This window comes from Oenanthe melanoleuca, chromosome 5 (genome assembly GCF_029582105.1).
Source record: "Oenanthe melanoleuca isolate GR-GAL-2019-014 chromosome 5, OMel1.0, whole genome shotgun sequence".
Lineage (NCBI taxonomy): Eukaryota > Metazoa > Chordata > Aves > Passeriformes > Muscicapidae > Oenanthe > Oenanthe melanoleuca.
Genome location: NC_079339.1, coordinates 46273605 through 46295310, shown reverse-complemented (window position 1 = coordinate 46295310; position 21706 = coordinate 46273605). Strand labels below are relative to the sequence as shown.

The 21706-nt window shown below is 40.0% G+C and overlaps 1 protein-coding gene across 1 annotated transcript; it reads left to right on the top strand.

The window, feature by feature from the left end:
* Positions 1–5218: 5218 nt before the first annotated feature.
* LOC130253638 (alpha-1-antiproteinase-like) lies at positions 5219–17133 on the top strand. The gene is made up of 4 exons (XM_056492361.1): positions 5219–5867; positions 11540–11810; positions 14329–14476; positions 15546–17133. Exons 1-4 carry the CDS (start codon positions 5234–5236, stop codon positions 15732–15734), a joined length of 1242 nt encoding a protein of 413 aa, XP_056348336.1. The 5' UTR covers positions 5219–5233; the 3' UTR covers positions 15735–17133.
* The last annotated feature ends 4573 nt before the right edge of the window (positions 17134–21706 follow it).

Below are 21706 nucleotides of genomic sequence, written 5' to 3'. Positions count from 1 at the left end.
GAAATTCCCTGTTCACTATATGTATCATATCTTCAACACAGGCAACATTACTCTGAAATAGCCCAGTTTTCAAAACTCAGCAAAATGGCTAAACTATTTGTAAATCAATATTTTGCTTATAATTATGATAAAAATCCTTGCTGAAGATTTTTCATAAAATACAGATATTATACAGCTGGGTGTAGACATCTTACCCTTTCCTTTATTTTCCTTCCTGTTGTGGCTTGACACTGGAAACATATCAAAGAAAAATTTGGACTTCCTTTATTATTAATGTCCAGAGATTCACATTATTCATAGACATTGAAACTGTATTTGTTTTTTCTGCTTCCTTTCCAATCACAGGGCAGCTTTCCCATGTTCAGCAGCAGCCTTTCTCCTACAAGTGCTGTGAGGTGTGGCCTAGGTGTGTTCAAATCTACCTTAGTCATTCGTCCGTCACCTTGTCATTAGCATGGCGTCTGTATTTAATTGGGCTTCCTTCCTTCATCAGAAAGCAGTTTTTATATACCATGAAAACTGTGGCCCATTATTAAAAGTCAGCTCTAAGCAAGATTCTTGGCTTTTATTTATACAAGAAGCAGTGAAAATAGTATCTCAAGTGCTCCTTCAGGTGAGTGGTGTGTGTGAAGAGCACACTGTGTAAGTCCTGTATCCTGACTCAAAGCTGCCTATTTCTCAAGTTTTACCTCATAAGAAACTTGTTTAAGGGGTTTTCTGCAATCTGTTGAACCTCTTGATAGGTCATAATCACCAACAACTTTCACTGATGTCTTTGCCTCACAGAAAATATTGCTGAATTATTGTTGTGGTTAGTATTTCAATTGTCCTTAGAAACAGCATAGAGTTCAGCACTATTTGTGTGTAGTAAGGATTGGCGCTTCCCTGGAAATTGTTGCATTTAGAAGGGAAAATGAGAGAAAATATTACCCTAGTTCTAGAAAACGAGATGCTGTGCATGGGGATTGGAGGTTCCTGGTAGACCAGGAGCCAGCAGTAAGTCCTTGCAGGAAATGCAGACAGCACCACAAGGCTGAGTGGTGCAGTCACCGTACCTGAAGGATGGATGTCATCCAAAGGGACATGGGCAAGCTTGAGCAGTGGGCCCATGGGAACCTCAGGGCGTTTAACAAGACCAGGTGCAAGGAACCACCCCCAGTATGAACACAGGCAGGGGATGAGCAGATCAGAGCAGCCCTGCTGGGAAGGATTTGGGGGTGCTGGTGGATGAGAGGCTGGACATGACCTGGCAACGTGCATTCCCAGCCCAGAGAGCCAGTTGTGTCCTGGGCTGCATCCAAAGCAGTGTGGGCAGGAGGGTGAGGGAGGGGATTCTGCCCCTCCACTCTGCTCTGGAGAGATCCCACCTGCAGTGCTGCATCCAGCTCTGGGGTCCCCAACAAAAGGATGTGTCCAGAAGAGAACCTTTCCACAGAGACGATCCGAGGACTTGGACATCTCTCCTGCAAAGACAGGCTGGAAGAGCTGGGGTCATTCTGCCTGGAGAAGGCTCCATGGTGACCTTGTTGTGGCCTTCTGAGCTGCAGAGGGGCTTTTTATACAGACTTGTAGTGATAGGACAAGGCTTTAAACAGAAAGACAGTAGATTTAGATTAGACATAAGCAAGAAATTCTTCACTATGAGAGTGGTCAGACATTGAAACAGGTTGCCCACAGAAGCTGTGGCTGCCCCATCTCTGGAACTGTTCAAGGTGAGGTTGGATGAGGCTTTGACCAATCTGACCTAATGTCCTCCACCATGGCAGGGGGCTTGGAACTAGATGATCTTTGAGGTCTCTTCCAACACAAACCATTCCATTATTCTATGAGTGTGTAATTCCAGCTTGAGCTGCATAATAGTCTTATTGCCAGCAAGGAATCCTTTCTCTCTACTCTTCCCTGCCATACACATCTGGAGGGTTGTAACCATTGCTGGGTCTCCACAGTGCAAGGAGGACACGGACATACCAGAGTGATTCCATTAAAGTGCCAGAATCGTCATTGAAGAATTGCAGCATCTGACGTGTGAAGAGAGGCTAAAAGAGTAAAGGCCAGTAATGTTTAGCCCAGAGAAAAAAAGGCCTCAACAATGTATAATCACCCAGTTTTTGATGCGAATAATAAAGGCAGAGATAGCCTCAGTGGCATCTAGTGACAAGAGGCAATGAGCACAAATTAAAATACAAGAAGTTGCATTTAAATGTAGAGAAAACCTGCTAACCTGTTTTTGTGTCAGTGTTGTCAAACACTGAAATAGAGATTACCCAGAGAGCTTGTGGAATCTCCATTGTTGGGGGAGTCAAAACCCAGCAGGACACCATCCTGAGCTCAGTGTCTATGGCCTGGTTTGGGCAAGGGTTTGAACTGTGTGGTCCCCAGAGCTCCCTTCCTTGATGCTTCAGTCATTGTGCACCAGGAGTAAAGCTGAGCCCAGGATACCAGGCTGTGTGATCTGACCCAGCTGAACTTGGCACACGATCAGAGGGGGTTGCTCCCCACATCCCAGATCATAAGATAGTAAGCTGCTCTAAAGCCTTGCTCTATTTAACACCCATGTTCCTGGCTTCCACCCCCTGTCCTCAGGCCATGCTTGTAACCTTGATCACCTGTGTCCAATGGCATCCCAGCCACATTCCTCCTCTCTGGGCACAGGGCCATTGCAGTGGCCCAGGAGTCAGTATCACAGCTCTTGCTGCCAGTGGATTCCCCATCTGGGAGTGGATAGCCAGGAACACCTCTGACAGCATTTGCTAGTGTGGCACAACAGTGTTTTAAGCCCTGCACCTATTAGAATCATCACCAGCTTCACCTGGAGACAATCAACCCCAGCCTGGGTATGAAGGAGGCAAAGCAGGGAAGATCACAAAAATTCAGATTGTCCTGGTGAATCGAGCCTTGTCCTCCTGCCTTAGTGGCAGCAATGCTATTGGAAATTCTGGAAATTATGCAAATTATATTTCTCTGTAATTATTACTTCTGGTGACTTATTAATAAAATAGTAGATTCAGGCAACTGAGTGTTTGATGTTAAACAGTAGGCTCAGTTTGAAGAAAATGGGTTTGAATCTAACCAGAGTGATCAGATAGTCATGAATAATAAGAAGTCACATGTGAAACATATTCAGTAAAGTTAGGTGTCCAGTAAAACTAGTTTCGACATCATACTAATCTCTAAAATTATAATGTGTGAGTCACAGCCCTTAGATGATCTTAACCTTTACTAGAGGATACCCTGCTTTGTGTTCAGCAGCATAAACAACTGAGCAAGGACCCGTGCAGACCTGAATACAACAGGACCCTTTTGAATTCACTGTAAGTAATGTTTTGTTGTTTTGTTGTTTTTTTTTCAGATGTGGAAAAATTGTCAAAAATCATATTCAGGAAAAAAAAAAATTGAATAGTCAGTTGAGAAATTATTATGTTCATATTCAAGTTTTAGCTTAAAGCTAAATTATTTAATTATGATTTGGGGGTTTTTAAAATAGAAAAGATAAGTCCTCTGTGAGATTGGCACATTCATACGGCATGACTCTCCCTTGGAAAATTGCATTTCTAAGTGTTTTAAATTAAGTAAATTGATGATAATAACAGAACAAATGTAGGGCATGAAATGAAATGGAAGTGAGGACTTAAAGATTGCTCTCTAAAACATCTAGAGAGCATAAAAAAAAGAAACTGTTCTAAAAGAATTAGAGTAAGAGGGATGTTGGGGCAAGTCACAAACAAATCAGAGCTCAAATTTAAACGTGTTCTAGATATGAAAGTGCACTGACTGAAAGTGGTTTGTCATGGGGTTCAGGCCTTCCTAGCAATTTCTGTGACCATGATATTCAGAGTGTGAATTAAGGAGTATTTAGAGCATCTATTACTAAAGCTGAGGTCAGCATTCTGAGTTCACTGGGTTTTGGAGAAACAAAATGATGGAAGGTGGAGAACACAGATGTGGGATCATGGTGGGAGATGATAAGGATTCAGAGCTTTTTACAAGGTAGAGGCTGCATTTCTCAGTGCAAGTCAAAAACCTGAGGTATTTTTCCCCTAGAGAGAACTTAGTTTTATTAAAGGTTCTGTGGGTGAAATGATCACATACCACAGGAGGATGTTTTAGATTTCTGGATATTCCACATCTTCTCTCTATTGACAGAAGTTATTGAACCAATTGTGATACACTATTAATTTCTAGAGGTAAAAGCTTGCTATAGATGTGGAATGAATGGCTTCCATGCTGCTTTGGAAAAGGCTTTCCCGTTCTATCTGTATTTTTTAGTGCTTTGTTCCTCCAGAATTCACTCACTCATCTTCACTTTAAACCACTACAGGCTTCTCTGCCAAATCACTCTTTTTCTATCTTTCTGATGACAAAGACAGTGATTGCTCTAGAGTTTATCTGGGTTTTTTTGTTTGATTGTTTTTGTTTGGTTTGGTTTTGGTTTTGGTTTGTTTTTTAGTTTTGTTTTTAGGTGATTTGATTCAGCCACTGGGCTGGGCATGCCTTTGCATGCAGCAGGCATGCTTATTTCTTTTTGTTGCTCTATGTACATACTTATTTTCTCTTTCTTTATAAGCAGTACTGTATTCCCAGGGTCTTGATAACATCCTAATCGATATTTCTTTCTTTTGTTATTTTTGTGGAAGTTGTTTTTTTCTTTCTGTTCAAGCTTTATGAAATCACTGTAAATGTTCACCACTTCCTCATCAAGAAGTGCATTTGCTTTCTCTTAGGCGCCTGGCATATGGGTTTACATGCAGCCCATTCAAAAATGTATGTTTTAGTTTTCAGAAAAGAGGCATATTGTGCCTTTCTTCTGCTTCGATTTTTCATTTGTTAAATTTCCAAATTTAACTGATTAGCTTTGATTGTATCCCTTGCTTTCTGCTCTATAAACCTATACTTCTGACTCTTTTGTCACTTAAAGCCATAATGAAAACAGAATATTGGTGAAAAAAAACAGTTTAAAATGAATTGTAGCTTAACTTTAATGAGGGCGTCTTTGGAATTACCTCATCCCTCTTTGACTTTAATTTTTATTATTTCATAACCTTTTCAGTAGGTTGAGTAATTTTCCAGAGCCTGCTTCCTTGAAATAGAAAGCTCATTTCCCTCAATTCAAATATCTGAGTCTCTGGTGCTAAGCTAACTCTACATAGTGAAGGGATTGATGTATTGCTAAACACAAGGTGAAAAGATTTCTAAGCCAAATGTAACTTTTCTTCTATTACAGAATCACAGAAATATGAAGATGTTGCTTTTCCTGTGTCTTTTACTTGTTGGAATCCATTCCAACAGTTACTGCTATGAGCTTTATCAACAAGGGGTAAGAAACCAGAATCAAAGAGCACAAGGAAACCAAAACATGCCATGGCAGGGTGTAAGCAACAGCGTTTGTCGATTTGCATGTTGTTTCTACAAAGAGATTTCTTCTCGTGAAAACAATAGGAATGTTTTCTTCTCTCCTTTGAGCATCTCTACTGCCTTTGCAATGCTGACTCTGGGTGCCAGATCAGACACCCTGACACAGATTCTCAGGGTCCTTTGCTTTAACCCTCGTCAGATTTCTGAAAATGACATACACGAAGGTTATCGTCAGCTCATGCAGATGGTGACCAGAAGGAATGAGGGGTTACAGCTGAATATGGGAAACGTTCTGTTTGTGCTTGATCGACTGAAGCCACAAGAAAAATTTTTAAGTAATCTCAGAAACTTCTATGAAGGAGAAGCTTATCCTATGAACTTCAAGAACTCTGATCAAGCCCAGCAAAAGATCAATGAATACGTAGCAAGAAGAACGAATGGAAAAATCAAGGACCTCGTAAATAACCTGGATCCACTCACTGAAATTCTCCTTATTAGCTATATCTATTTTAATGGTAAGATATACATATCATGTTCTTCTTCTCCATGAATTATTTCCTCAGGTCAGTCTTGAACTTCATCTTTTTTTGCTATATGGTTTTGGAGATGGACTCATATCTTGTTTTCCTTTTGGTCCTTATTTATATTTAATTAGAAGCAAAGCTATTGGAAATTATGTTCTACTTGACACTGATAACTCCTAGAAAATGTATGGCAAATTTTCCCATATCTCTTAATATATAAACTTCTTTCCTTCAGAAAATTTAGTGGAATATATATATATATATTGAGGAAGTCATCTCTAAGCAGTAAAGCATCTAATCCTATACAATCTATTTGGATTCAAGCACTTTCTTAAATGCTTGGCTGAAATCCATTTCTGGGAATTTCAATCCAGCTGGTTTTTTTTGTTCAGCAAGTTCAGAGTTAAATGCAAAGAATGCTATTAAAGGAAATCTAATCAAACAGATTATATGTTTAGACAACAGCTTTGCTGTTACTGTGTATGTTTATGTTTTCAAAACTAAACATGCTACAATAGCTTTAGTTTCACATTCATTCTCCTTATTTTTTTGCTGACTGTGCCTTTGCCAATAGCATATCTGTAGTCCTAGTGTATCTAGAGGCATAGGTTTAAACCTTTTTTTTTTGATTTGCAGATTATAATATTTTCCAGTGAAGAGATGGACCCACCAGTATCAAATACAAGCCTATTGACAATAAGCTTGTTTTTCTTAATTAACTTGTGCAGTCTGCTTAGATACAGTCTTCAGATCTTCCCAGAGCTTTTCAGACTTCTGATCTAATGAGAAGAAGAGGATCAAGGCTGTAAGGCTCAATCAGTGGTCTAATAACAGATATTGCATCTTATTTCAAACTTTCTCTCTCTTACTGATCACATGCTGAAAGCAAAGTATTTGTAGTCAAAAAATAATATTCTGTAATTTATCTGATAAAACTATAATCAAACTTTTTAATGGAAATGGAGATGGCATATTAGATTATGTTTTTTAAGAAAAGTTATCCTTTTAGAAGTGTTAGCCTGGATGCTTGCACTTTCCAACATAAGGCTTCCCCTGAAAATAATTAAGAATTATACTTCTGGTTTTTTTTGCTTTCCATTTGCATCTCTGCTCCTTGTATTAATGTCTGGAGATTTGGCCACAACTAAATGGAGCTAATTAAAATACAGATGATTGGTGTTTCTTAGTTCTCTTGAAAACCTACTTGTTTATCTGAAATAGTGTTTCCATTTAGACTTTTATTAAGCATCAGGAATATCTTTCAAAAAGAGGCAGATGATTTTTCTTTTACTGAAAGGTGTTTGAAGAGAAATGGACTTAGAAGCACAGTGGGGACAAAAGCCCGAGAAACCTTGTATTAAAGATACCTTTGTATTAGTTAACTTTTACATGTTCTAACAATAAGGGTTGTTGGGTTTTTTTATGAGATGTTCAGCTTACTACTGCAAAGATTTTAGGAAATCCTCCTCCTCTAAAGGTAGTGGAGTTTCAGTTTTAGCTCTCCAATTTCAAAGCAAATGGATTAAAAAATAGCAGTAATCACAATATTATATTAAAATTTTTTAATGTTGAAATCAGGAGCAGGTTAATTATCTAGAGCTGGGATTAATCTGGAGAGGATTTCCAAACCTCACTTAGCTGCATAACCAGTCCATACTTTTAGGTGCTTGTCCTCTTTTTGTGCATTACAAACTTGCACATTACTGGTGTCATTTTTTTTTCAAGGTATAGTCTAGTACAGAATTCTTCAAGGACAAAAGTCTGGCAATATTTTCCTGACTCTGACCTACAAGACATGTTATTCCACTCTATTGCACCAATCCCTTTTCATGCCTTAGTCAAGCTGGTAACGACAAATACTTCAAATTTCATTTTGCCACTTGAGCACTGTGACACACTTGGGGAAGCTGCCTAAAGGTATCTCCCTAGGACAGAAGTGAGAACAGGAATAAGAGTGCCTTTGAAATAGGAGGAAAGTATTAGTGAATATCATCTCTGTCTAATCTCTGTGTTAACTGATAGCCATGGTTTGGGACCTTCATGATCATCTAGTTCCAACCCCCCTGTGATGGGCAGGGACACCTTCCATTAGGCCAGAGAGTTCAAAGAGCTGTCCAACCTGGCCTTGATCACTGCCAGGGATGGGGCATATACAATTTTCCAGCCTCACCATCCTCATAGTGAAGGATTTCTTCCTTATATCTAATCCAAGTTTAAATTTGCCCTCTTTCAGTTCAAAGTCATTCCCCTTTATCCTGTCACTGTCTGCCTGTATAAAAAGTCTTCCCCCCTTTGTAGGCCCCCTTTAGGTACTGGAAGGGACTCCAAGGTGTCCTTGGATCCTCCTCTTCCCAGGCTGAACAACCCCAACTCTCTCAACCTGTCTTCATAGGAGAGGAGCCCCAGCCCTCAGATCTTCTCCATGGCCCTCATCTGGGTTGCTCCAACAGGTCCATATCCTTCTTTTGTTGGAGACCCCAGAGCTGAGTGCAGTACTCCAGGTGGGATCTTGCCAGAGTGGAGCTGGCCACACTTTTTTTTGATGCAGCTCAGCATGTGTTTGGCTTTCTGGGCTGCAATCACACATTGCTGGGGCATGTTTAGATTCTCATCAACCAACAGGACCAAGTCCAACTCCATTATTTTCCAGTTGTATTTGTGCTTGGGATTGCCCCAAGCCACATGCAGGACCTTGGCCTTGTTGAACTTCGTGATATTCTAATGGGTCACCTCTCAAGCCTGTCTCCCTCTGGATGGCACTTCTCCATCTGGGTGGAATCCCTTCCCTCTGGAGGGCATCCTTTCCTTACAGCATGTCAACAGAACAGCATCATCTTGGTGTCACTGGCAAACTTGCTGAGGATGCACTCACTTCCACTGTTCACTTCAGCAGCAAAGATATTGAACAGCACTGGTCCTAACACCAAAATCCCCAAGGAGCACTGGCCATCCCTGATCTCCTCTGGACAGCAAGCTTTGCCTGCAAGCCATCAAATGCAAACACCCAGACAATTCCTTATCCACAGAGTGGGACATCTGTCACACCCATCTCTCCAGTGCAGGGTCAAGGATGTCATGCAGGGCTGTGTGAAATGCTTTGCACAGCTCCAGGTAGATGACATCAATTGCTCCACCTTGCCACAGTTTACCCTTAGTAAAATCATGCTGTCTGTCACCAATCACTTCCTAATTTTCCAGCAGGATCTGCTCCCTATCTTGCCACTCAAAGAGGTGAGAAAGACTGGTAGTTACCTGGGTCTTCCTTTCCTTCATTTTTTCAAAATGAGAGCTCTCATTTATTGTTTTCAGTCAGTGGGAATTTCACTGGACTGCTGTAACTTCTCAAATACAATGCATAGTGGTTTAGCTGTTTCAACTATTTCCCTCAGGATCTGCAGATGCATTTCATCAGGTCCCATGGACATGTTCATCTTCAGGTTCTTCACATGGTCTTGAACCTGATCTTCTCCTACAGTGGACAGTTTTTTGTTCTCCCAGTCCCGGTCTGCACTTGCCAGTATAGACTGAGGTAAAAAATGTGATTGAGTATCTCAGCCTTGTCCACATTCTGGGTAACCAGGTTTCCCATCTCCTTCTGGAGGGAGTTCACATTTTCCTTAGTCTTCCTTTCATTATTCTCATACCTATAGAAGCTTCTCTTGGTGCTGTCAAAGTCGCTGCCCAGATTTAATTCTATCACACCTTTAACTTTCTTAACCTAATCCCTGGAGGCTCAGAAAATCTCTTTTTATACCTCCCAGGTTACCTATCTTTGCTTCCACTCTCTGTAGGCTACCTGTTTGTGCTTAAGTTCACCAAAGAGCTCCTTGTTCATCCACACAGGCCTCCTGGCATTTTTACCTGACTTCTTGGTTAGGATGGATGACTCCTGTGTTTGGTGGAGGTCATCTTTAAATAATAATAGAACCATAGGATAGATCATAGATCCAATAGCACAGCATATGAAAGTTCCAATATCTTTGAGTTCAACCTTTGACTGAACATCACCCTGTCAAATAAACTATTTGCAGTGAGTTCCAAGTCCAGTAATTTCTTGAACATTTCCAGTGATCATGAATCTACCATAACCCTGGGCATCCTTTTAAAACGTTTGACAGCCACTCCAGTGAAAATATTCTTCCTGATGTCCAACTTGAACCTCCCCTGAAACAGCTTGAGGCCATTCCCTCTTGTCCTATTGCTTGTTGTCTGGGAGAACAGACTGGCCCTGACCTGGCTACAGCCTCCTTTCTGGCAGCTGTAGAGAGAAATGAGGTTCCCCTCCGCAGCGTCCTCTTCTCCAGCCTGAAACACCCCAGCTCCCCCAGTTTCTCCTCATATGACTGACTCTCTAGACTCCTCCCCAGCTCTGTTGCCCTCAATGCCCCAGCAGTTCAATGTCTTTCTCATTGTGAGGGGCCCAAAACTGGACACAGAACTCGAGGTGAGGTCTCATCTGTACTGAGTGTAGGGGGCAATCCCTGCCCTGGTCCTGCTGGCCACACTATTGCTGACACAGCCAGGATGCCATTGGCCTTCTTGGCCACCTGGGCACAGCTGGCTCATGCTCAGCTGCTCTTTCCAGCCACTCTGCCCCCAGCCTTTAGTGCTGCATGAGATGGTTGTGACAAACCTGCTTTCCTGGGGCCCTCTTCCCTCCATGGCTTTACCCCAAGCAGATCTCTGAAGAGGCCAAAGTTTGCCCTCCTGAAGCCCAGAGTAGTGGTCCTAACATCCTATTCAGTTTTCAAGCAAAGTTCTTCTTGAAATCAGTTGATTTCCCCTGAGTTGAGCACTAGAAAAATGATGTTAAAGTTTTTCAGGACTTTCACTTTCTCAGTGATTCATTCTGCTTTTTTTTCACACTTAAGCATAATAATGTCCTATGTGTTATATATCTGATGATAGAAGTCACTATTAATGAAGTATATAAAAGTATATCAAATATATAAAAGTATCTACTTTTTCCTGTTCAGAGTATTGTGGTTGTCAATCTATGCTTTCAGAGACAAGACATGCACTGAAGAAGTTTCATTTCACTTTTTCAAAAGCTATTTAGTAATGCAGGCTATGTCAGAGGGTGGAAACAGCAGATGATAATTATTTCATTTGCAATAAGTTGCCTAGTAATCAGTGTTCAAATAGAAATCAGAAGTTAAAAGGGGTTGCATCTTATTTCATGTTTTCTTGATGCCATTTATTTTACTTAGTGTCACAGCTTTACTTTTGTCCATCACATTTGATAAAATGTTAGTTTTGCTCTAGAAGGCCGAATTTACTACAGAGCAACAAGACTTCTTAAAAATTAAAATAAAAACAACAAAAAACCCTTCCCAAAATGCCACAATTTCTCCCTTTTTTAAAAATTTGCTCAGCCTCTGAAATGTATGCTGTGGATTCCTGGAATTTGGCTTTGAAATTCCTCTCCACTGAGGATAAGAATCTTTCAGAGTTTCAATGCAGGTGGGTTGTTTCATGACTAAGTGAGGAACCTTTGAAAATTTAATATGGTGAAGATGACAGTGCAAAAGTTTTCTGCTGTTGCTGTTTTGTTTCTTAACTCAGCAGCCTGGTAAAAATAAGTTTTTATGACTCTATACATCATCAGCTAATGTGAGGTCCTCAAAATATCCTGTAACTCTCTCTGTCTCTTATATTTCAAGCTGAATGGGAAAAACCTTTTGATACAAAATATACTAAAATGAGCAAATTTTTTGTGGATGGGAGCAAGGCTGTTGAAGTCCCAATGATGTTTGGAATGGGCCTGTTCAAGCATGGCTATGATGAGCAGCTGTCTTCCACCGTGGTGCAAATGGATTACAAAGGAGGTGCTTCAGCATTTTTTATTCTGCCTGATAGAGGAAGAATGAGGAAGCTGGAGAAAAGATTGTCTTGTGAGCGTTTGTCAAGGTGGAGGACATTAGTCACAAAAAGGTAAAATTCTGCAGTTCTTGTTTCAGATGGTAGCCAAGGAAACAAATGTGCTGGGGTGTAACACAGAATCTGTGTGCCAGTTTTAGTTCAGCTTTAACCAGAAGAAATCCCCTGACCAGAGCTGAATCTGGCTCTTTAGTGTCCATGTGTTTTCACATTCAGTACTGCACACTCTGGAAACCTTCACAGATTAGGACTTCTGCTATTTCTGCACTTTGTTTCCAATCTTCAGCTCTCAATGGGCCCAGGTTTTTTGACTTAGACCTCTCCTCATTTTTCTGGGGGGAAGGTTTTCTGCCTTCTATAAGTAAATTCCTACCACTTCAGCCTTTCTTCTTGTCTCTTTCTTAATTTCTACCTATTAAAATTAACAGTAATTGTACAGTTAGTGCTGAAATAACAACTTCCATCCAGCAATTGTGATGGCAAAGCTCAATGATATAGAGCACAGCCACTTATCCAAGCTCTCTGAGGACTTAGGCAAAATAGGAGTAAGCCACACTCATTTCAAGGTAGCTTTGAGGCTAAAAGGCAGAAATTTTATATGCTTTCAAAAATTATACAATCCTTACATTTAGTGTCATGTATGGCAGTTGCCTTTCACAAAATATAAGCATAGGTACAATATGTTTACAATATCATGTCCTTGTATTCATTCATTAGTGACCTTTACACAAACATGTGAAAATCATGTTTTAGATGGTCCCTTCTCAAGAAAAAAATTACATCTGAAATGCAGGAACCCAAAACTGGTTTATTCTCTTAACTCTGATTCACTGTTAAATATTATCAAAAGAATGAAACTTCTTTTTCATATGGAAAAAACAAACAAACAAAAAAAAACAACAGTAGGAAAAACTATGTAATTCTCTGTGCATCTTTGCAGTTTTGAAACTTCTGGGAATAGCTATGTGGGTTGTGACTATAGGACAAATAAGATGGTGAATCAAGATACTTATGTATAATTTTTGCCAAAGAAAAATTTCCTTTACAATTATCAAGACAAATGCTAAATACTATTGGAGAGATTTGTATTTCCTCTCTCCACCTGACAGTATGAAAAACAATCACAGTCAAAGACAAGTTTGTTTCATGCTGCTCCCCATTTTTCATCATAACCATTATCTCCTACAAAATAATCACACAAACTCCTTCTTTTCCCTTTAATCTTGAAAACGATTGTATTTGCTACTATTTGGAGTGTCTGGAAGGTCTTAATAAATGAAAGTATTATATGGAATCACTTAAAGGCTGTGGGTTACTTATGTTTGTCCCTTCTTCTCTGTCTGCAAACTGATGCTGATATTAGTGGCAGAAGTGTTATGAAAGGTATCTTTCTTTTCTGGTGGCTGACAAAGAGGATATTGCTGAAGTGTCAGCAGTGCAGACAGCTGAGATCTTTTAAGTGGCTGAACTATAGAGAAAAGGACACTTTCACTTCTGGAAGGTGTATCCTACTGATCCATTCCTGGTTGCTGCTGTGTGCCTGTGGCTTTCCCTTTCCTCTGTATTGGAAGTGACTGGAAGGAGTGGGTTTAGGGAACAGCAAGGCAGATGATTCAGTGATAGCTGCATCCTCATTTGGGGCAGCAATCAGCACAGACTGAAATCAGGGAGAAGAAAGAGATCAGCAGCCTGTTATCAATCCACCAGCACTCTTGTTTTTGGGTACAGCCAGAGCTGGCATTAGATGCTGTGCAGTGCTGGAGGTTTTTGCCTTTTGCTTCCCACCTGCCCACTGGATGACTTTCTCTCTGGCTGGCTTCATTAAGGGCCCCACATCTCCCTGACCTAAAGCCCTGGAGAGCTGTCCTGGCTTCTCACCAGAAAGCAGCACCTAATGTCAGCACTGTCACTAACCTGTCTCATTATGCTGCCTCTAGCTGTAAATGTTGGGCTTGACCTTTGAAAAGTAATTGCAAGACACTTAGGGGAAAAAACAAGGAAGAAATGAGTAAGAAACATAGAGCTTTGGTTAATTTATATAAAGCAGCAACCTAGTCACTTAAAATTGAGTAGGTCAGACACTGGGCTTGACACAGAAAAATAATTATCTATTGACTATACTCTGTAAATTTGCTTTTATCTTTTATTTTGCCATGCCTTCTATCACTACTTACTGTTTTCCTGCTTCTTCAGTGGATATAGATCTGTTTTGTCTGTCCTGTTTTATATGATAAATACACAAGACCAGTTTTTACACCAAAACTAACCAGTGAACTTGAGTGTGTTGGATTTTTTTTTTTTTGTGCTCAGCTTGAGACACCTAAAGAAATCTCTTTTTCACAAGGTGAATCCTCTGCATCCTCAGTAATGGCTCATGATGAAGGTAGTTCCAGCAAATTGCACAAGAGATTAATAACTTCAGAAAATTTGCATTCCTGTGAAGGCTGGAGAGAGGCTGCAGGCAAAATGCCTTTAGGGAGAAAGCAGAATCAGTTTGTCTCTTATGACTCTATGTTATTCTGTGATAACTGATCAAATGTTTCACCATATTCTTGCTCTTCTTTTCTGGCAGCTCAGTAAATTTGTATCTTCCAAAATTCACGCTTTATGGGACATATAACCTAAAGGATATCTTATATAAAATGGGCATCATGGATCTATTCACTGACAAGGCTGACCTGTCTGGGATCACTGGGCAGCCCCAGCACAGGATTTCCCAGGTAAGTAATACTGCTTTTTGTTTTATGGGCCCATGGTTCTGATACTTGCTTCACTTTCTGCACAACTATTCATGGTGCAAAACTCATGTAAAGAGTCTTTGCTTCACATGAAAAGGCAGCTGATGGCATACAGAGTATTTTGTCCATGTTAGTTCTACTGTATGAGCAATTGGGTTGGAGCAAGTTAAAGACTGTAATTTTTTAATCTAGGAGGCTATTTTGAGCTGCATGGGACAACTTTATATGTTTGTGTCTGCCTTCTTTAGCCTGCTTGGGAGCTGTAGGATGTGTCACTGCTTGTATTTTATGGAGGTGAGGGAAGAGGAAAACCACTGCTTGCTTTTAAACTGTTTGGGAGAAATGAAAATGCAGTTATTACAAACATTTGGGTTCAAGAATATCAACAATGACTGCCAGGCTCAGACAAGAGCTACAGATAGGTCATGCTTCAATAAACCTAGAGTTTAAAGCTGACAATTCAGGGCAAACTTAATTGCCTAATGAAGAAAACAACAACCCTCATGACCTCAGGTGGACATTAGTGAATCAGGATCTGTTAGTGTCTTGATTTTGCAAGGTCAAACTTTTGTGTTTCTGTGCTCTAGCCCTCCATTTCTGGCCCTTCACCTTTGCTCCCATTTCCCCCAAAACCTGAAGGAATACAGAAAACATAATTTCAGATTTCTATTCATTTTGCTAATCTGCAAGTTATTTCTTCAACTTCTAATGAACTTCTAATACACAGTTAAATATAGTTTTACTCTCTTAACACTTGGTCTAGCTGTACAGATCTCCATGAGTGGGTGGATGCAAGGAATAAGAAAAGAAACAAAGCAAAGGTTTTCACTAGCCCCCAGTGAAGAGTAACTTTTACTCTGTAGGGTTAGAAAGCTGTACTGCATATAGCTTTCTGATTTTTATTTTTTTTCTGACTTTCCTGTCTTTAAGCAGTGGACTCACACTCCATCTGACACTTGTTTCTTACCAGTAACTTATTCAGGCACTTTTAACTCTCATTCTTGTTTAGTTTTGTACCCCTGTGACTTGTAAAATGTCTGTTTCTTCACAGGCTATTCATAAGGCTGTGGTAAAGGTGGATGAGACTGGCACAGAAGCAGCAGCTGCCACAGGCATGGAAATGGTGCCCATGTCTGTTCCAGTCACCGTTAGATTCGACAGGCCCTTCCTCATGGTCATATCTATGGAGAACACTGTACTCTTCATGGGAAAAATTGTGAATCCTCTGAAAAAAGAATAAGTTCATGCACAAATTAGATGTGTGATGATGACCACTCTTAAATCAAGTATTAGATCTGATGAGTAGGGCATGGCTACAGAGGGGCTCTCCACCTCCTAACTGATGTTATTCACTGTTTTTTGTAGATGAGACTCTTCATCAATTTAAGTTGTCATAGTTGCATGTTTGTTTGAGCCTTGCTTCTTTTTTTTTTTAATTTTTTTTTTTTTTAAAGAAGGTGGCATTCATGCAGAACTGTCATTAGCTCTGGTACAAAACAGGCCTGTGTGATACTGACAGCATAGATACATCTTCTAGCAGGGAAGGTGAGGAGCATGTGGGTGGAGAGGATTGTGTACATCTGCTTCTTCCCTCATGGCTGCCTTCTCTCCTAATTTTTTTATGTTGATTGACAAATAGGTACAAGTTATATCACTTTACTATTTGTGTCCATTCTCCTACCAACATGAAGTTCATAACTAGCACAGACCTTATCATGCATAATGCTTATTACCTTGCATAGTACCATTGTTGTCCAGTGAGTCTATTACACCCTTGCCTGTCAGCTGCTGTCCCAGCTTGGCTGCTGCAAAGGGGTCTCACAGAAGGGCTGTTTTCCCCCTGCACATATATTCTGCCCTGCCTACTGTTTCTGTGAAATCTATAATCCAGACTCATTCCAGGGCAAACTTTGAAGATTCTAAGAATTTGGTCTAAGAAAATAATATCTCTGCACTTTGGCAACCTGGAGCCAACCATTTTTTGTGAAATAAATATACAGCTCAGAGGAGCCAGAAGACTACTTCTAGCTTATGCCTGCCCCTAAAGCAGCTCCCAAAAGTCCCCAGGCAGCAGGAAGCACAAGCCATCTCCCCTGGTGCCAGTGTCTGCACCATTACTGTACCTGGGAGATCACCCATGGCAGCAAGCACCATTCCAGCATTGTCTGTAGGATCAGGCACCCTACCAATAACACCCATACCCCAGCAGTGACACTTGCTATGTCTCTTGATATAACCTCTTCTGTTCCCAGGCTGTCTGGTAATACAACATTGGTACTCTTTTTCTATCTGCTTCATGGTTAGTATAGCCACAATATTATAAAGAGCTGTTCTCACTATTAAGAGATACAATAATCAGTCACATTCACAATGAACCTGCTTATTTTATTTCCTTGTCCACTTTCCTAGCTATTTTTTCCCTCTGGTTTTTACATCTATTATTATTATTTTATTTCTTTGCTCATGTTCCTGGTATATATCCAATCTCTGGTTGCAGGAGGGGTAAATTATTGACTAAAGTGGGTTAGTCTGTTAATAGGTATTAAGCACTTACATCAGTCTTTGTACAGCCTTGAAATATACAGACAAATGTACTATGGTAGAACAACAACAATTAATAAACCTGACATTAAAAACTTCCTAATTTTGCTATTTTACTTCTCTAATTCAGAGTTAAGGATTAAGTACAGTTCAAGCAGGTTTTTTTGAAGAGTGTCAACAAATAACTATTAATTTACTACTCATATACATTAGATCAGTAATGAGTTTCAGAAGGCCCTCTGCCTTTACCTGAGCAATAAATAGTAGGTTACCTCTGCTAGGCAGAGAACCTTTTGGGAAGGCTGGACATTCATTTCATGGAAAGATGTTTATTCAGAAATTCTGCTGCTTCTACCTCAGCAGGTGTATAGCTTCCATGTGTCTCTCATCTCTCTTCTAAAAAGCTCTCTCTTGATTCCCTCTAATAGCTGTGTTATCAGTCTTGGCAGGCTTTTGATCTGCAGTTTCTGTTATTCCATAAAAAAAATACAGGCCATCTATATCATAACTTTTGGGGTTTTAATAAATTAGGATAGGATGAGAAAATTAAAGTAAATCCAAGAAAACCTAACTTGGAAAAAGAAAAAAGCATATATACACAGAAAAATGAACTAGAATTAGGAAGAAAAGTTTCAGGAATGGAAGTCATAATCAGCTCAGGGAATGCCCCCCTTGCCAAAAAGAACAATCCCAGAACATTAAAACTGTAATAAGAAAGGACAACTTTGAGGGAAAGAAACTTGCAGAAGTCATGTAGTAAATGAAGTGTAAAACAGATTTTCGAGGGGGGCACTGGCAAAACAGAAAAGCTCAACCCATTGCACATGGGTTTCCTTTGCAGTGGCTGAGCTTAAACCACTATTCCAAGCTGACTTAGCAATAGAATAGTATTCAGGGGGGAAAAAAGTAGTCAAAGAGCAAGCAGCAACAAATTACCCTGATTGTTTAATATGCACGCTAGAGCTCTTAGCTGTCTCAAGAAGAAAAATGTTAAGCTTTCCACACTGATGCAACAGTTAAATTGCATACCACACTAATAGGAAGTGACAAATGCAATGTTCAATTTTTTCAAAAAGATGCAGTTGAGTGTCTGAAACGCAGAATACTTAGTTCAACTTCAGGTTTTTTGAAAATGCAGAATTTCTGTCATAGAAACAGAATCTTCTAGATTGGAAGATCAATCCTTAAGATGATCTCTAGCCCTTAATCCAGAACAGTCAAACCCAACCCTGTGCCTAAGCGCCACCAGGGGTAGTGACTCAACCACTTCCCTGGGTGGCCTGTTCCCACGTTTGACAGCCCTTTCCATGAAGAATTATTTCCTAATACTCAATTTAACCCCCCACACCCCCACTTGAGGCCATATTTCTTCTTCTATCATTTGTAACTTGGGATAATAAGCTGACCCCCAGCTGACTGCAGCTCTCCTTTAAGAGGATTGTAGAGAGTGATAAGGTCTTCCTTTCTCCAGGTTAAGCACCCTCATCCCCTGTTCATATGACTGATTATCCAGACCCTTCCCCAGCCCCATTGCCCTTCTCTGGACTTGCTCCAGCCCCTCAGTGTCTTTCTTGTCATGAGTGAACTGAGCACAGCATTTGAGATGTGGCTACAGTGCTGAGTACAGGGGGACAATCCCTGCCCTGGGCACAGCTGGCTCATGTTCAGCTGCTGTCAAATGGTACCCCCAGGTCCTTTTCCAGGCAGCTTTCCAGACACTCTGCAGTATTGCAGGTGGTTGTTTTGACTTGATGCTTTGGGAGACAGTATCTATGGCTTTACTGAAGTCCAGGTACACAACATCCACAGCCATTCCTCATTCACTCACTCATTCATTCACCAGGGAAGGAGGTCAGGCTGGTCCAAGGTGGGTACCTTCCTTTCACAAACCTGTGCTGCCTGGGCCTCATCACCCACTTGTCCTCTCATGGCACTCATGAGGATCTGCTCCACAACCTTCCCTGGCTCTGAGGTCAGGCTGTGTCCTGCAATGCCCCAGATCCTCCTTCTGGCCCTTCCTGTTGATGGACAGCCCATTTGCCAGCTCCATTTGTCGGGGCCTCCCTGGTGAGCCAGAACTGCTGATAAAGGATTGGAAGTGGTTTGGTGAGCTCTTCCACCAGCTCCCTCACCACCCCCGTGTGTGCCTAAGTGGTGCAAGAGGTTGCTGAGCATTTCCCTTGGTTTATGGGGTTTTCATTCTTCCCCACGTGCCTGTCTTGAAACTCAGGTGTCTGGGTACCTGCGAACAAATGGTCTTATTATGAACAAGTGAGGCAAAGAAGGCACTGGGAATCTCAGTGTTTTCCTCATCCACTGTCACATCTTCCTTCTTGTATCCAATTAAGGATGGAGATTCTCTTTAGGTTCTTATTGCTAATGTCTTTATAGAAACATTTTATTGTCTTTTACAGCAGTAGCCAGAATCCTTTGCCAAAGAATTCTTTGAAGATTTGATATGTCCATATATTGTGATGGTTTGGTTGGTATATGCCACATACTTCTGAAAATGTATAAAATTCCTCAGGGCAGCACCTAAACCAATCATACAGTAATAGGGAGGGAATACTGTTTATAAGCATTTAATTCAGGCATGTGTTGCTGGGAGAAGTCAGAGGTGATGTGGGGCTTTATTAAATTGTGACATGACACATTTTGCTGGTGGTTTCACTCTGTTCATTGTGAAGGATCTCACAGTACTCAGTGGCCAGCTGATCAGGAGAATCACTGCCACTAAACACAAGGCAAAGAACACAAGGGGAACAGCCCTTGGTTTACATTTGGCATGATGAAGAAAAGGGAAGAGAGAAAGCTTGTGTATATGTGTATATATACACTATATATATGTATTCTGATGTGTATGTATACCCTCTGCTTACTGCCAAAGCCTAAATGTTTATTTCCTCTTGCTGTGCCCAAGGGTGTCCAAGACCTTTCAAGGCATTTTTATTTCCTCAATTAACATCAACACTTTTCAATGGTTCAGTAGGAAATTGTTAAAAATCTAAGCCAATTTATACAACTTATTAGTTTAGGAGCATTCATTATTAAAAACAAAAAAAAAAAAAAAAAAAGAAGTGTGGGTTTTTCTGAGAGCTTAAAACGGCCTTTTTATCACTTTGGATGGTTGAAGTAGGTGAGTTTACATTTGCTTTCATATTTGCAGTTTTGTTCTTTTTGCAGCCATTTGTTATACTTACAATCACATGAATGCCTTGCTATTTACCAGTGAACCTTCACAAAGATTCTAACCAGATCTCTTATCTCTCTTATTTAATGTTTCTGGGTTTTGTTCTTTTATTCCTCCATCAAATGTATGTATATTTTTAAAAATGGGAATATCTCATTAGCAATCAGTTTTTCCCATCAGATTCATTACAAACTTGAATAAAATTTATTTTCAATGTGAATTAGCTCTCAGTATACCAGTTTTTCTTCAACATCTATTACTTTATATATGATGAATCTGGTTTTAGTTCACAAAAAAAGGAAAATGAGAATAAAAATATCAGTGACAAAATAATGACATTCTCAATCCTCAGGTCCTCTACAACTGATGCAGAGGATTTTCCATTCTGACTTGAAGAATTGTGTACACAATCAAAACTTTATTGTAAACAATTGCTTTCTTTCCAGCCAGACTTTTCTACAATTATCTTTAAATAATGTTCATAGTCCCTTATTTGTATTAGCTTCACATAAAATAAATTACCTTTCTCTCCCAAGAGAAATTTCAATACATTTTCACAAGTTGTGACAAAAAATTTAAATATTCAGCAAATTGCCTACAAATTGTTTTGAATTTTCTTTTCCATTTTATTGTTAAGCAGTAGAAAAATGTATCACTTCATATTATCTTATAAAATGAAAATTAGCATGGAACATTTTCATAATTTCTCTTTCAAAATGTTGACAAAGTCAAATAGTCATGAAAATGTTAAAGTTTCTCAGACTCTGCTTTCTTACATGGATTTTCTCACTCAGAAAACTTCCAAGAAGATTTTCTGAGAAAAGATTTTTGTGTGGAGCATTAAGAGCTACAGGAGGAATCTGGATATTTGTGCAATCTAGGAAATTTTCTGAGGTGTGGGAAAAATGTAGAGCATTTGTGAGGTTGTAAGTAACAGAACACTGAAATTATAGCTCTGGTATAACCCTGCTTCCATCAAAGACAAGAAAGGGCCTCCAGCTCAAAGGATTTAGGGACTTAGCTTTGGTTGGCCAATGAATGCCTATAGAGAAGAAGTAAAAATAATTACTTTTACACTAAACTATGAACAGAAATATGTTTAGAACTTGCTGGTAAAAAATATCCTCCTTTGTAGACAGTGAATCCTCTTAGACATAGTCTTGGCTTCCAGGATTCTGTTTCTGGTGAGAAGACCTTATTCACCGTGCTTCAGAAATTACTTCAGGAGGGATCCCAATAATTCAGAGATTTCCGGAGATCAGGGAAGACCAAGTGCCATCTGTGCTGTAATATTTGAGTGTTGGGTTTGGAGCTAGAGTGATTAAGTGTGTGGAGGCGAATTAGAAAAACAAACGTGTTTGTTAAGAGATTAATTCAATCATCATTAGTATGAGAGTCGGAGCATTCACAAAGGCCAGAGACCGGTTCAGACTGGTTTTTATAATCCCCACCCACCTAAGTTCTACCAAAGGCATTAATTT

Bases quoted from the DNA above. Each gene is read 5' to 3' on its own strand.
- LOC130253638 (XM_056492361.1), top strand. From the start codon at position 5,234: ATGAAGATGTTGCTTTTCCTGTGTCTTTTACTTGTTGGAATCCATTCC. The intron at 5,868-11,539 runs GTAAGATATACA...TTATATTTCAAG, and splicing joins TAGCTATATCTATTTTAATG to CTGAATGGGAAAAACCTTTT. The intron at 11,811-14,328 runs GTAAAATTCTGC...CTTTTCTGGCAG, and splicing joins AGGACATTAGTCACAAAAAG to CTCAGTAAATTTGTATCTTC.